The sequence below is a fragment of the Lactuca virosa genome, chromosome 2, assembly GCF_052849685.1.
Source record: "Lactuca virosa cultivar CGN04683 chromosome 2, Lactuca_virosa_CGN04683_v6, whole genome shotgun sequence".
NCBI classification, from domain to species: Eukaryota; Viridiplantae; Streptophyta; class Magnoliopsida; order Asterales; family Asteraceae; genus Lactuca; species Lactuca virosa.
In genome coordinates this window covers 3,603,505-3,620,308 of record NC_136427.1, presented here as the reverse complement: position 1 = coordinate 3,620,308, position 16,804 = coordinate 3,603,505, and the positions used below count along the sequence as shown (strand labels likewise).

Genomic DNA, 16,804 nt, shown 5'->3' with positions numbered 1-16,804 from the left:
TTGTAAAGTTACACACACTTTAATATACTTTAATTCCAAACCCTTAGAGTTTTAAAAGTTAAAATTCAACCCTTATACTATTTATAACATTAATGGTTAATTATTATATATATGTATAAGATCAAAGTCGTCTTACCGCTAGTACGCCTCATTCACGAAGCCAGACTATAAGGTTGTTGCCTATAAAATGGCAACTTAATGGGTGTCCACTCTCACCCACCGCTTGCTTGACTGGTGGAGGGTCGTTAGCCGAACGGGTAGGACAAGGACTTATAAATTCTCATTAAAAGTATGATGAATATTATAAAGTAACTAAACCTTTTATAAATTCCCAATCTTAGTTACTTTAGGAAAATGTGAATATGGTGCTAACCCATGAAATTCACACTTTGTACCTTACCAAGTCGTTGGTGGAGCGTGTGTGGTTAACCGGCACACTAACTTGGACTAGTAAGGATCACGAAGGGTGACTTAATGTTTATCATAGATCGGTGGAGCGTGTGTGGTTAACCGGCACATTGATTAGGTGATAATATTAAGGGTACCAAGTGAATTTGCATGGTTATTCACACCTTGTTTTGTGATCCTCGGCATCCCAGTCACAAAACTTGAAGGGCACAATCGAGATTGAAACATGCCATTGAAAAGTTCAATGAATCTCAAAAGAATCTAGGAATTTCAAAAACCAACTAAACCTAATAATCCATTTCGTTTTCATGGTGGAAATTGGTGAATCGTCATTCACCTACCTTCAAATATATTATAGCTTAGATTACGGCATCCCTCTTCTAAGTTATAATATATTGTGTTGGATCCTAGCCTTAATATTACATTTGGGTGTATTATTAAGGATTCGATATATCTAATCTAAACTTGTTTTCTTCTTTTCAGATGTCTTCCAACAACAAAGCTTCGGGCTCTAACCCTACTGGCTCCTTTTCCCTCATGAACCTTTGTGGGAGGGTCATCTTTGATGGTTCCAACTTCATGGATTGGATCCGGAACATCAGGATGGTTACTCGTTACGAGGACAAGGAATATGTCCTCGATAAGGAGCTAAAGGAGCTTGATGAGTCCACTGCTACTCCTGAGGAGGTCGCTGAGTATCAGGCACATGAAAGAGATGCCACCAAGGTGGCATGCATCATGATGGCCACCATGACAGCTGAACTCCAAAAGTCCTATGATGACTATTACCCTTTTGAGATGCATCAGGATCTGATGGAAAGGTACCATCAGAGTGCTCGTCAAGAGCGGTATGAAATAATCTCCTCCATGATCACTACCCGTATGAAGGATAGCGAACCAATCACGAGCCACATGCAGAAAATGCAAAGGTATGTGGACCGTCTAATGAAACTGAATGTGAACTTCCCTAAGGAGTTGGCAATTGATATCATTTTGCACTCCTTGCCATCGTGTTATGATCAATTTCGTATGACATACCACATGAACAAGGAGGAATTCACACTCAGTAAGCTTCAAGGACTTCTGAAGACTGTCGAAAGTGGTCTTAAGAGTAAGTCGGTTGCTACTCCTACTCCTACTACTACCCCTGTTTTGGCTATCGGGCAAGGCAAAGGGAAGAAGAGGAAGCACCCTTCGAAGGGTACCAAGGGAAAGTCCCTTGAAGGCTCCTCATCTGGAACCAAAGGTGGTTCTATCACTCCTTCTGCCATCCCTAAGGATGCTGAATGCTTCTACTGTCAAAATAAGGGGCACTGGAAGTGAAACTGCCCAAAGTACTTGCAGGATGTCAAGGATGGGAAAGTGAAACCATCCCATGCAGGTATTTACACTATATTGTCTAATAACTCACCATATTCTAATTCTTGGGTTCTTGATACAGGTTGTGGTATTCACATCTGTTGTGACTTGCAGGGCCTAAGAAGAAGTGAGGATGTGGAGCACGGAAAGATAAACTTAATCATGGGGAACAAGAAGGTTGCACATGTTACCAAGATTGGAGTTTATACTTTGTTGCTAGATAGTGGGTTAAAGTTAGATTTGAATAAATGTGTGTACTCGTCTGAAATGGCGAGGAATATTATTTCCTTTCATGCTTTGTACAAACAAGGTTTTACCTTTTCTTTTGATAATGAAGTTGGTAGTATTAATGCTTTCTTTAATAATGTTCTTTATTTTAAAGCATTACCTTGTGATGGTGTGTATGAAGCTGTATCGGTTGTAGATAATTTAGGAAATAATGTATTATGTATTGATTCTTCTACTAGCTTGGATAAAGCATCTTTGTGGCATTGTCGTCTTGGACATGTAAGCAAGAAACGCATAGGCCAGCTCCAAAAGGATGGAGTCTTGGAGTCGTTCGACCTCAAGTCGAATGATAGTTGTGAGTCTTGTCTACTTGGAAAAATGACAAAATCACCCTTCACTGGTACTTGTGCAAGGGGTGAGGGTTTGTTGGACCTTATACATACTGATGTATGTGGACCATTCAAAACCACCACAAGGGATGCTAATCGCTATTATGTGACTTTTATTGATGATTTTAGTAAATCAATTGGGCAGGAACATTAAGATGCTTCGATCCGATCGAGGTGGTGAGTATCTTAGTACTGAGTTCCTCGACTATCTTAAGGAGTGTGGGATTGTCTCACAATTGACACCTCCCAGGACACCACAGCTGAATGGTGTAGCTGAGAGGCGCAATCGAACTTTGTTGGACATGGTTCGCTCTATGATGAGTCGAGCTTCGCTACCAATCTCTTTTTGGGGGTATGCCTTAGAGACTGCCGTCCACATCCTTAATCTAGTCCCTACAAAGAAGGTTGCCAAAACACCTCATGAAATGTGGACTGGGAAAGTTCCCAATTTGGACCATATCAGGATTTGGGGTTGCGAGGCTTTCGTGAGGCGCGAAACTCATGACAAGCTCGAACCTCGAAGTGAAAGGTGTATTTTCATCGGCTACCCACAAAAATCCTTTGGTTACCTCTTCTACAGACCCAGTGAGAATGTGGTCTTTGTGGCTAGGAGAGGGGTCTTTCGAGAGAGAGAATTTATAAACCAAGGAGACAGTGGGAGGCAAATTGACCTTGAAGAAATTCAAGACTCAATTGGTAAAGGAACCTCAGACACTAGCAATCAACGTGAGGAGGAAATTCCTGTTGATGCAGCTGACGAGTCTATACTTCCGAGGCGTTCCACAAGGGTTAGGAACACACCTGAGTTTTATTATGGATTTCATATTACTACGGAAGGTGATACATTTATCAGTGACAGTACACTGGTAAATCTGGATGAACCTAACAGTGTTAAGGAAGTCATGGCAGGCCCAGAGTCTGCTAAATGGAAGGAGGCTATGGACAGCGAGATACAGTCCATATATGACAATCAAGTTTGGAACTTGGTTGACAATGTACCAAGCCGTAAGACAGTCGGGTGCAAATGGATCTTCAAGAAGAAGACCGACATGGATGGGAAGGTGCACACTTATAAGGCTCGACTGGTTGCGAAGGGGTTTACTCAGACTCAGGGTATTGATTATGATGAAACCTTTTCACCAGTAGCAAAGATTAAGTCTATTAGGGTTATGCTAGCCATTGCTGCATTTCATGATTATGAAATATGGCAAATGGATGTCAAAACCGCTTTCCTTAACGGAAAGTTGGCTGAGGATGTTTACATGAATCAGCCAGAAGGTTTTGTCAATGCAGAGTACCCCAATAGAGTGTGCAAGCTTGAGAAATCCATTTATGGATTGAAACAAGCATCTCGAAGTTGGAATCTTTGTTTCGATGAAAAGGTCAAAGAATTTGGTTTCTCAAGAAGTGAAGATGAGTCCTGCGTGTATGTCAGAGTTAGTGGGAGTATAGTTAGCTTTTTGGTACTGTATGTGGATGACATACTACTCATAGGAAATGACATCCCAACCTTGCAGGAGGTTAAGTCCTGGCTTGGGAAGTGCTTTGCTATGAAGGACCTTGGAGAAGCTACCTATATCCTAGGGATAAGGATATTAAGAGAAAGGAGTAAAAGACTAATTGGACTTAGTCAGAGTATCTACTTGGATAAGGTGTTGAAAAGGTTCAACATGCAGAATTCCAAGAAAGGAGAATTACCGATCCAAAGCAATGCCAAACTGAGCAAGGCTCAGAGCCCGAGTACAGAAGATGAGATAACTGAGATGAGTCGATTACCTTATGCATCCGCTGTTGGTTCGATCATGTATGCTATGACTTGTACCCGTCCTGATGTGACCTTCGCTTTGAGCATGGTCAGCAGATATCAGGGGAACCCTGGCAAGGCTCATTGGATTGCGGTAAAGAATATTCTCAAGTACCTGCGGAGGACTAATGATTGGATCCTTACCCTTGGTGGGAGTGATGACTTGAGAGTAGTAGGGTATAGTGATGCTAGCTTTCAGACTGATAGGGATAACTTCCGATCTCAGTCGGGCTGGGTCTTTACCTTAAATGGAGGGGCAATCACTTAGAAGAGTTCCAAACAGGAGACTGTAGCTGATTCGACTTGTGAATCAGAGTACATAGCAGCGAGTGAAGCGGCAAAGGAGGCGATATGGCTGAGGAACTTCATCGGAGACCTTGGAGTTGTACCAGCTATTAAGGAGCCTATAGAGATTTTCTGTGACAGCAATAGTGCGGTTGCCTTAGCCAAGGAACCAAGAGATCATGGAAGATCCCGACACATTGACAGAAAATATCACTTCATAAGACACAAGATAGAAGAGGGACTCCTCGTGGCAAAGAGGGTATCGTCAGATGAGAACCCTGCGGATCCCCTTACGAAGGGACTGACGAGGGTTAAGCATTTGCAGCATGCGAGGCACATCGGGCTGAGGGACGATATTAGTTTTACAGATTAGATAATTTTTCTAAAACTTGTAAAATGTAATCGACGTTTGATGATGAATAAAACGTGTGATTTATTTATGAGTAAAGTGTTACTATCATTGTCAATTATTTACTATTGTTTCAGTTTTGCATGTTTTGACTTCCAGAATAATTAATTTATTCAAACCTCCACAATCGGTCATACGTCGGAAGTAGGTATGAATCAAGATTGTCATGAATTGGGTTTGTAGATGGCTAAAGGTGTTTAGACATAGCAATGGTTGCTACAACGTTCATGAGTGCTCATAAGTTATGAGTATTGGAATAAACCCACGCTCACCTGTATCACTTCATGGAATTTATCTCGAGTGATCGTGAGACGATAATATCATATAAGTCTTCAAACCTAGAGATATGAGTTGTTACCTATGAATTGGTTGTGCATTGATTGCACGTAAACGCATCAGTAACTTGATGTTATAAAACGTGCCTTTGTGTACAATTCAACAAGTAGTAGAACAAGCATATGAGTCGAAGTTTATCTGTTCCTTCTAGAAATAGAAGCGATATCTGGGCCCCTCGATGATTTTGTGTTGACCCATGTACCGGGCCCGGTCAGAACTAAATTGATGTGTTCAGTTAAGTTCTTTGTCAAACAAATCGGAAATCGAGAAACAACTGCTAGACAATAAGTAAGACATTGTTCCATGTATTTGTCCGGCTGATATCATGAGAGCAGAGGATTATATGATCACTTATCTAAAATGGCGCTTCATAGTTCACAAGAGTTTTCGAGAGCTACGATTGCCGGTTGGTTCCTGAATTAATATAGGCAAATACAGTTATTAGACTTATCCAAGTGGGAGTCTGTTGGATAAGGTGTCTAAGTCCATAACTTATTTGGTATATACTTGACCCGACCCGGCATGGTCCATTTGGGTTGCACTTCACCCGAATTAGTTATGGATAATTTTATGAGAATTGTATACTTACGATTTATTAATATATTATAAGTTATAATATATTAATATATAGTCATGTTATTTAATTAGTTTTAATCTTGAATTAGTTATGAATTGATTTAGTGATTAAAAGGAAGACTAATTAAATCATGGGCTATTATATTTATATGGTGTGGGCTAACACTCATTTGAAATGGGCTTAGCTTATATGGAAGTCCATGGATGATCCATGGAGCTTTTACCCATGGATCCTTGGAAGAGGAAAAGACATGGGTTATTAGGGTTTCACCCTAACCATGTACACTATATAAACAAGCTTATGTTGCATGAAAAAGACACTAATGTGTGTGTAAGTGTGGTGGCCAAAAATCAAGAGTTAGTATACTCTCTCATATATTTTCCAAGTTTGTGGTGATTTGTAATTTCCATTTGAGGCATTCACATTATTGGTGTTTGGCTCTCAAACTCCAAGGAATCAACAATCAACAAAAGGTATGTAATTCATCTAGTTCTTTTATGGTTAAAAGTACCCCATGCCATGCTAGATAGGTTATAAACCTTGGAAAATAATATTTTGCATGTATCTTAGACAAACATAGATCCAAGGTTTAATAGGGTTGCATGTACACTTAGGAAGTGTTAGAATGCTCAAAACCCAACAGTTACTGCTTCTCATTTTCATTCACCAGTCGACTAAGTAGAGGAAGAAGATTTAAGGCGGTGCTAGCCCTCCTGCCGCCACAAGACCGCCACACCTTCCCCCATTACCGCCTACCATTGAGCTCAATTCCGAAATTGCCCACATTCAAGCTCAAATTCCTTCTATTTCCTATTATTTTTCTGTTTTGGATGATAAATTGGTGCTATATGTCGGAAATTGCCTCTTGAATTGTTGTTATATTACCGATAAACACAAGACCCATTCGTATTTTTTTTCTTGCTTATTATCTGTTCATGAATATATAAATTGATGCTATATGTGGGAAATTGCCTCTTGAATTGTTATTAGATCACCTATAAACACAAGACCATTAGTATTTTTTTTCTTGCTTCTCTGCGCATGAAGGATCAATGAGGAGGAAGCAGGAGGTATCAAACCTCCTGATTTAACCAAACTCCATTACAAAATATATATGATCAGCCCCTCAACTTCTGATTTGTACGGTTTTGGTCCCTTGCTCTAAAAAATAATTAAAAGTCTAGTCTTAAACAAATAAACTTCAATTAAAATCTTCAAAGTTTACCCTATTATGGAAAAATCCTTTTAATTGAATCCAAAGTTTTTTATGCATTTTGTGTATGTTTTTGTAATTTTTGTTTATACCACATTGGCTTAAAAATGAAATTTGGCATGAAATTGAAATTGGATATCGAAATTGGATGTATATATACATTTGTTTGATTTTGTTTAATTAGAAAATCAAATTAATTTATCTTTAGAATCAAATTAAGTTACCTTTATAAAATCAAATTAAATCAATTATAAAACCAACTTAATAGTAACATACTTTTAGTGACTTAATGTTGGTCATTACAACTTTAGCTTAATTAGGTTATTAATAGCAACGTACTTCTAGTAATTTTAATTTAATTATAAAATTAAATTAAATTAATTTTAAAAAAATCAATAAAAAAATAATAAATTAATTGTAAAATCAAATTAAAGTAGTTTTAAAATCAAGTTAATGTTAATATTAAAATAAAATAAAATTAGTTTAAATATATATATATATATATATATATATATATATATATATATATATATATATATATATATATACTTTTTTAATACTTTATCCATTTCTGATTATTTGTTCATGTGTTCCCATGTTGGGATACTTTTTGAATCATCAACTTTATGAATACTCTACTTGATTTTCGTTTCCCGTAGAGTAAACCTTAAACACTAAATTATGTTTTAGTTGCATCATGTCTATTGATAAAAGCTGGACTACTAATCCACATCGTCAATCTCCCGAGTTCCAGCTAGGACTCGACTCTTTTGTCGTGAGATCCATGTTACACCTAGATTGTAAAGGTGAAACCAGATGTCCGTGTGAGAAATGTGATAATCGTTACTTTATGGATCCGAAAGCAATAAGACGTCATGTTCGTATATATGGTTTCAGTCAATCATACGACACGTGGATATATCACGGTGAACCTTTAATCCCTCCAGTTGTAGATGACGTATCGCCAAGCAACGAGATGGCTGATGTTATTGACGATGTTATGTGGGAACCGAGAGAAAATGATACAAACCTCGATGAAGGAACCTCGAATACAGGGGGTAGTGGTGTCGATGATGATTTTGAAGAGTTGTTAGATGCAGTCGAAACCAAGTTATATCCTGGTTGTACGTTTTCTTTCCTTGATTTTTTAGCAAAGCTGATGCATATGAAGGTCAACAACAAATGGACTGATAGTTCATTTGATCAACTCCTTGAGTTGTTGCATTCGACATTTCCACCAAATAACAAGGTTCCCCGTTCATATTATTTAGCAAAAAAGAAACTGAAGAAGTTAGGTTTGGGGTACGAGTCAATTCATGTGTGCAAAAACGATTGTTTTCTCTTCTGGAAGGAACATAATTCATTGCAAGTTTGTCCCGTTTGTAAAGAGAGTCGGTGGATTGATAAAAACACCAAGGGTAAGAAAGTGGCTCATAAGGTGTTACAGTACTTTCCAGTGACCCCTAGACTACGCCGTATGTATTGTTCATGGTACACCTCTAAAAATATGATATGGCATAGTACTGGGAGATCAGAAGATGGTGTGATGCGTCATCCCGTTGATGGAGAGTCTTGGCAAAAATTTGATGTAGATTACCCTGACTTCTTGAGCGAACCTCGCAACATACGTCTAGGGCTGGCAGCTGATGGCTTTAATCCATTTGGTAACATGTGTAATCCACATAGTACGTGACCAGTTGTACTCACCACATACAATTTGCCACCATGGCTTTGTATGAAAGAGTCATCATTCATGTTGGCCTTGTTGATTCCCGGCCCTAAAGCGCCTGGAAAGGACATAGATGTTTTCCTTAGGCCGTTAGTGGAAGAGCTTAAGTTTTTGTGGCAATCAGGCGTACGTATTAAAGACGCAGTGACAAACATATTCTTCACGATGAAAGCTATGTTGTTATGGACAATAAACGACTTTCCAGCTCGTAGTAGTTTATCGGGCTGGAGCGGACAAGGGTATAGAGCATGCCCAACTTGCAATGAAGACACTCCTTCGTACCGTGCAGTAAATAAAGTCGTTTATATCGGTCATCGTCGGTTCTTAGATGTTGATGATCCATTAAGGATGAGTTTGAAATTTAACGGGCAACCCGAGACAAGACCCGCTCCGAGACACTTTACTAATGAAGACATACAAGAGCAACTAGGTCGTCTAATACTTCGTAAACCGGGTAAACATCCTAACACTCTCAAGGCAAACATGGATCGGCAAGGATTCAAGTTGAACTGGTCGAAACGTAGCATATTTTTCGAGCTCGAGTATTGGTCTTCTCTGCAGCTGAAGCACAACATAGATTTGATGCATGTCGAGAAAAATGTGGGTGAGAGCCTTTTGGGTACTTCTATGATGAATGATAAGAGTAAAGACACATCAAATGCACGTGAGGACTTGAGAAATCTGAATATCCGGCGTAATCAATGGTTGCAAAAAAAGGGTAACAAGTTCACTAGACCACATGCAAGGTACTCATTCAAGAAACCCGACCGCAAAATCTTTTGTCAATTTATAAGAGATGTTAAATTCCCTGATGGGTTTGGATCTAACATCAGTAAGAAATTGGTAGATAATGATACTAACATTATTGGGTTGAAATCTCATGACTATCATATTCTTATGCAACGTTTGATACCGATTGGAGTTAGAGCATTATTGGACAAAGAAACTTCTACACCAATTGTAGATCTTTGTACGTTTTTCAAGCAAATTTGCTCCAGAACACTAAAGGTGGAGGATATGAGGAAAGCAAAAGAAGACATTATTAGAATCTTGTGCAAGTTAGAGTTGATTTATCCTCCAGCGTTTTTTGACATTATGATTCATTTAGTTTTGCATTTACCTGATGAAGCGATTGCCGGAGGCCCGATATGTATGAGATGGATGTATCCATTTGAAAGGTATATGAAAAAACTAAAAAACTATGTCAGAAATAAGGCGAGGCCAGAAGGTTGTATAGCTGAAGGTTATGTTGCTGAAGAAGCTTTGTCATTTTGTTCGATGTACCTTCGAGATGTCACTCGCCTTGAAAGAAACGTAGATGTTATCATTGAAAAAACAAAGTTTTGGATGTTTGAGTCCAAGTGTCGACCGACGAGCGCAACGCAAATCAAACATCTTGATATAAGGGAGAAACGTAATATAGAATGGTTTATATTGAATAGTTGTCAAGAAGTCAGACAATACATCGAGTAAGTATTCTTACTTTTAATTATCTTTTATTATTTATTGTCACTTTTTTTCATTCATCAATTATATATATATATATATATATATATATATATATATATATATATATATAGAAAATTTAAATATGAACATCCTGAAAGTGACGAAAAGACCGAATTTCCCTAATGGTTTCTTGAAAAGGTAATAATAATTAACAAACAAATATCTTTGATAAATATAACGAATCAAGAATACATAACACATCAACATATGTTTAATAGGTTTATCAGATATAAAAAGAAAACTCTCCAGAATTCCACAAAGAGTTGTCAGCCCTTTCAATGGGTTCACAAATGGATGTTTATACTTACACCGCGTGCATAGTCAACGATGTTAGGTTTATGGTACTTAGTCGTGATGCACAACGCAAAACACAAAACTCTGGGGTTCTAGCGGTTGGTGAGAATGGAGAGAAATATTATGGCCAGTTAGAAGAGATTATGGAGGTGCAATATCCATATGATTATTCGACTGTAATATTTCGGTGCAAGTGGTTCGATACGGTAGATATTCCTGATGATAATTTCATAAGTATCGACACAGAAAAAAAAGCGTACCAAGATGATCAACTCATATATATGCTTCGCAAGCCAAACAAGTGTTCTACATCCGCGAGCCTGTTAATCATCGAAGAAACTAAAACAACAACCCTCGTTGTGTCGTCGAGCATGTTAATCATCGAAATATTTGGGATCTACCATCCGACAATGCTCGTGTCCAAAATGCTTACAGTGACTCTGTCCAAGATGTCGACAATGTGGAGGCCGAAAATGTTGACATAGTTCAAAACAACTCTTCATCTGGAGCTAGACTTTTTATCGACTTCTCACAATACTTTCAAAACAATGTTGATGTAGCTCAAAACAATGCTGATTATGACGATGAAGACGAGACTGAAGTACCTCCGCCAACGGGTAGAATCGATAATGTTTCCGATGAAAAGACTGATTATGATGATGGCGATTCTGATTATGATACCGATGAAGAAGACATTGAAGTATATGATGAAGATTCTGATTAAAAAAATAATTTTTTTTTGTAATAGAAGCTTTATTTGAAATGTACCTTTAATTCATATTGTTTGTCGAACTTTTATTTATGTTGTTTGTCTATATTGTATATCTTACAATTTCGCAGGGTAACTAACTTTTATTCATATTGTATTTTTATATTGTACATCTTGTAATTTACAGGCTGCAGATGAGGTTTACTTGGGCGATACTCTTGGCCATGATGGCCGATGTTATGGGGCTTGGACATGGAGGTGATGGAGCCGGGGATCCACCACCTCCAGTAGGCTTTGGTCGTGGTCAACACGAACAGGATGGTGAGTTCTATTATGATATATTTATTAACTATTTTTATTATTTTATAATAAGTTATCATGACTAATATTTTTAATTGTATTTTTTCAGCCGAGCTTCCAAAAAAAAGAAGGGGCATGTCAAAGAGCTAGGAAAGTTGATACGGGAAAACAAGGGAAAGCCCGTGGATTTGGATTTCGACAGGGAGATCACATATTCCCCTGTCGGGAAGCGTGGTAATTGGTTCACACATGAAACTGGGAGGTATTTGTGGAACAATGTCCCTTTCAACGTATATGGTTGGGACAATGTTTCCCCCGCCTTAAGGAACGCAACAGTTGTACATCTAAAGGTAACTTGGATACAATTTTAAGTTTAGTTGTGATTGTTATTTAATTAACTAAATTTTTTGTATTTTGCAGAATAAATTTGATTTGGATAAGGTTAACATGGATCCGGAGCGTGCTCAATTGTTGCGGAGCATTGATTCGAATCTTGCAAAAGTTTACAGAGGCCGAAAAAGTAAAGCTCATTCTTATTTTAGGGAAATCGGGGGGCCTGCAGATATCCCAGCCGCATTAAACAACCCCCCTAATGGTATGTCACATGAAAATTGGGCGAAGGCAGTCGAACATTTTCAAACGCCAGAATTTTTAAGGCGTTCGGCGTCAAACAAAGAATGTCGTGCAAAACAAGTAGTTATAAACAGAGGGGGGTCGAGCTCATACAGCAATGCATGTTTCAAAGAACTAAGTTATGATATATTTAAATATTTATTTAAAGTATAAGTAATCTAATTTTTAATGTTAAATAGGATATCAGTCGAATCGAAGTTTTTCGTAAGGCTAATTCCAATCGCCAGTGGGTATTTTATAGTCCTGCAGTCGAGCAACAATACGTAAGTGGTTAATTTGTATTTTTCATATAAGTGTTTATATCGTCGAGGGTATTTAGTAATCTAATTTTTATGATTTTTATTATTTTTTAAAAATACAGAATGCTTTACTCGAGGAGATCAACCAACGAACCCAAGCTACTTCTGAAGCAAGCGGTCTAGCACCAACTGATATAAAAAATTGTTTTGAAAGAATATTGGGTGTTCGATGCGGACATATCAGAGGCATTGTGCGTAAACCCCCTACCGTTGTGTCCATGTACGATCAGGAACAACCAGTGACACAAGAACAACCACAATGAGATGTTGGTTATGGTTTGATAGGTTGATATTTTGTAGTTTGGTAATTTTTGGAAAGTACAATGCTATAATGGAAAGTAGAATGGTATAATGATATGTTGGTTATGGTTTGATATGTTGATATTTTGTAGTTTGGTAATATTTTGGAAAGTAAATGCTATAATGGAAAGTAGATGTATGTTTAAGTGTATTTGATATGTTGATATGTTGATATTTTGTAGAATGGTATAATTAATTATAATGCTATTATGATATGTTGTTAATATATTTTGTTTTCTTTATAGTTGGAAATGCTGCAAACAATACTAAAGGACCCGACATGTTCTGCAACATTGGAAGAGTGGTTTCGCTCATTGCCGCCACCAAATAATGAAGGAAATGATGAGGACGAGTAGTTACTTTAGGATTTTATGAAATGTTTTGTAATTTGGAAGAATATTTTAGAATGTGGTATTGATTAATATTTTGGATTGATTGTATATGGATTAATATTTCTATAAAAAGTTATCAGATTTTATAAATGCAATATGGATTAATATTTGGATTGATTATAAATTTAATGTTAAATAAATAAATTAAAAAAAAAAATCAAAACAGTTTTTGCGGCGACATCTTTTGTGGCGACATATATGTATTAGCGGCGACAAAGTATAAGTGGCGACGCGTAGTATTAGCGGTGACAGGTCAATAGCGGCGACGTGCAAGTATTAGCGGCGACAAGAAGCGTATTAGCGACGAAGCATTACCGGCGACGCATTTGCAGCGACACGTCGCCGCTAAAGGTATTAGCGGCGACATCCCTAACCTTTAGCGGCGACAGGCGTCGCCGCTGTTGCCCAATCTTCTTGCGGTGATCGTTCATATGTGATTGATGTGGCATGACCTATTATGATAATGTTATGAACCTCAAGATGAGGTTCAATGTCATAAATGCTCTTAGAAAAATTTGTCTTTGTAATTTTTTTCTTTCAAAGTTAAAGGCTATATTACAAAATTCGGATATAAAATACATTTACTATCTTACTACAATATAAGTTCATTTATTCTAAATCCTGACTCGGCTCATTTCATAATACGAACACAATTGCCTCTAAAGATCATTTCACAAAGAATAGAGTTTTACTAGTATAAATAACTAACATAAGCTTCTTGTGTTAACATAATACTTTATTGTGAAGTTTATGATTGATGATTAAAATTACGAGAATAGGTGGTGTACTATAACAAAATACCAACTATTCATCATAAAATATCATCTTTGAACACTTATCACAAAATAACCTTCCATATAGCAAAATGCCTTTTTTGCTAAAATTATTTTATGAATGGTCCCATCACAAAGACCTTTTCCAAAAAAAATCACAAAATTCCTTTTCAGCTAAATCACTTCATTGTTTCCCGAATTAATTATGACATAATTCCACATAAAATTGAATTAGAGTAAAAAGTCATTTTGCAAAATGGTATTTTTAACGGCCGTAATTTCACTGTGAAAAGATAGGTATATATAAGATTGAGCATTACATTCATGATTCATGGTTTTTATGTTTTGATAAATGCTTAAATGTGATCATCCAAACTGTTGCTTAATTTATTAAAATTTATATGTAATAACAAGATAGATGATAGGAATAATTTAAGTTAAATTTAAAAGAAAATAAATTTCAATATATGTGACTTGAAGCCTTTGGCTTTTAGATGAAAACCAAAAGATGCTAACACTCAACTAGAAAAGATTTATTATCAGTTAGAAACATATTTAAATTAGGGATGAGCATATGGACCGGGGAACCGGCCGGAACCGGTCCCGGAACCGGAACCGGTACCGGAACCGAAACCCGATGGAACCGGTCGGGCGGGACCGGTACTATAATTTCGTCAATTTTTGGAACCGGGACCCGGTAAGAACCGGTCGTTGGAACCGGCCCAAAACCGGGAACCGGACCGGATAGTCTTTAAAAAAAAACCATGCCTTTTTTGTCGTTTGGACTTCTAACTTGGACGTAAAAAAAAAGTGATCGTAAAAAAAAATCCACGGAATCCAAGCACTGAAGCACGACTCGGCGACTCAAGGTTATGTGTGTATTCCTACAATAGATATTGATAAATAATTCGATAATTGTGTCGAGATATGTCGCTTTTAGCAAAAAGCGATTTGATTCAGATATGAGAGGTGTGGAATGACAATCTGGAAGAAGAATTCGCATTGATTCGTAATATCGTTGATGATTTTCCTTACATAGCAATGGACAGTGTAATATATTGAATTTAGTTAATTTTATTATCAAGTATTTTTAATTACAAGCATTAATATATTTACCAAGGTTGTAAAAATCGTTTGACGGTACCTCGACGGTCGACTGGTGTTAAGAGATTAATCGGTCTTGGCGGGGATTAATCGAGGATTAATCGGGGACCATAAATTATTAATAAAATATTAAAATTAATTAAATATTAATATATCTTAAAAAAAAACAAGTACTTTAAAATTAGAAAATAAGAAAAATTGTAATTTGGAAATTTGGAAATACCAAAATATGAACATTTTTGTATAATATTTGAAATTTTGAAAATTTGAAAATTTTGGAGTAAAAAAAGAAAGCTGGTTTTTTGAATTTTTTAAAAGTTTTTTTGACCTTTGTTTGACTTTTTTTCGATTTTTTTGACTTTTTTTTTAAATTTTTTCGAGTTTTTTTGACTTTTGTTGACCGATTAATCCCGCCAAGGCCGATTAATCCCGCAAAACCCGATTAATCCTAAATTTCCGATTAATGCCCTAATCCTCGACGGTTGGAGAACGCCAAACGGTTAATCCACGATTAATTGCCGATTAATCCCGATTTCTGCAACCATGATATTTACAAATAATAAATTAGATGATGGGACCTATAATGTTTGCTTTTTTCTTTTGCATATGGCTAGAGTGGGGCAAAACACATACATGAAAACAACCCTCAATTTGCACGCTGCTATCCTCAACAGAGAAATTTGTCATATTTTACATTAGAAATTTGTGTGTAGTATATGTTCCATACCCGTCATCGATGTTTGTATTTAAGTGGATAATATATTTGTGAAAATCTATAGACCATTTATGAAACTGAAACAATTAGTAAAAAAAATATGTACTAAACAAAAACCGGGCATAAACCGAATCCGTAACCCAAAAATACGTTGCTATTTCTCGAAGACCGGTTCCAAAATCAAAAACCCGGCAAAAACCGGAACCGGTAGAACCGCCGGGCCGGTTCGGTTCTTGATTTTGGCCGAAGCCGGTTCCCGGTTCGGGTCCGGGTCGGGCCGGTTCCGGCCGGTTCGGTCCGTTTGCTCATCCCTAATTTAAATTGTTGGTTAATCTATTAAAATTTATATGTGATAATAATAAAGACATAACAATAACTTAAGTTAAATAAATTTCAATATATTGGACTTAAAGCCTTTGATTTTTGGAACAAAACCAAAAGATGCTAACCACTAAACTTTATAAGATTTATTATTAATAAGACATAGATTTATATCTATCATTATAAGTACCAGTGGTATAATACAAAAAAGAGGAATAGTTGTGGTTGAGGAACCCGAACATTTTAAGTGAAAATCAAGATGTTACCAAACAAACTACTGCACTATAATACAAATCAAGATGTGACCAAAGGGTTTCTAGCCCAGCGGTATCCGGTGTTGCCCTCTCTCCTTGAGGTTGAAGGTTCAAGTCCCGTCGTGGACATAGGTGGATTTAAGGTGTAGTTTTAGGAGTAGGTTAGACTTGCCGTTTCAAAAAAAAAAAAAATGATTAAGTTGGGGGTTACTAATCACTAACTCTTTATAATGAAAAATCCATTTATTTATACTTGCCGTTTCAAAAAAAAAAATGATTAAGTTGGGGGTTACTAATCACTAACTCTTTATAATGAAAAATCCATTTATTTATATTCATACCGGATGTAACTGTTTTTTAGAGATATTTCATAACAGATCTAAGTGTTTTTTGTGTGTGTGATTAAAAGAAAATTGATCTTAAATTAGAGATGACGAAATATAAACTATGAAGTAAAATGCACC

General features: G+C 36.8%; 1 protein-coding gene across 1 annotated transcript; it reads left to right on the top strand.

The window, feature by feature from the left end:
- The first annotated feature begins 7,858 nt into the window (after positions 1 to 7,858).
- LOC145156205 (uncharacterized) lies at positions 7,859 to 8,701 on the top strand. Its single transcript, XM_079075677.1, has one exon. It carries the CDS (start codon positions 7,859 to 7,861, stop codon positions 8,699 to 8,701), a length of 843 nt encoding a protein of 280 aa, XP_078931803.1.
- Positions 8,702 to 16,804: the final 8,103 nt, after the last annotated feature.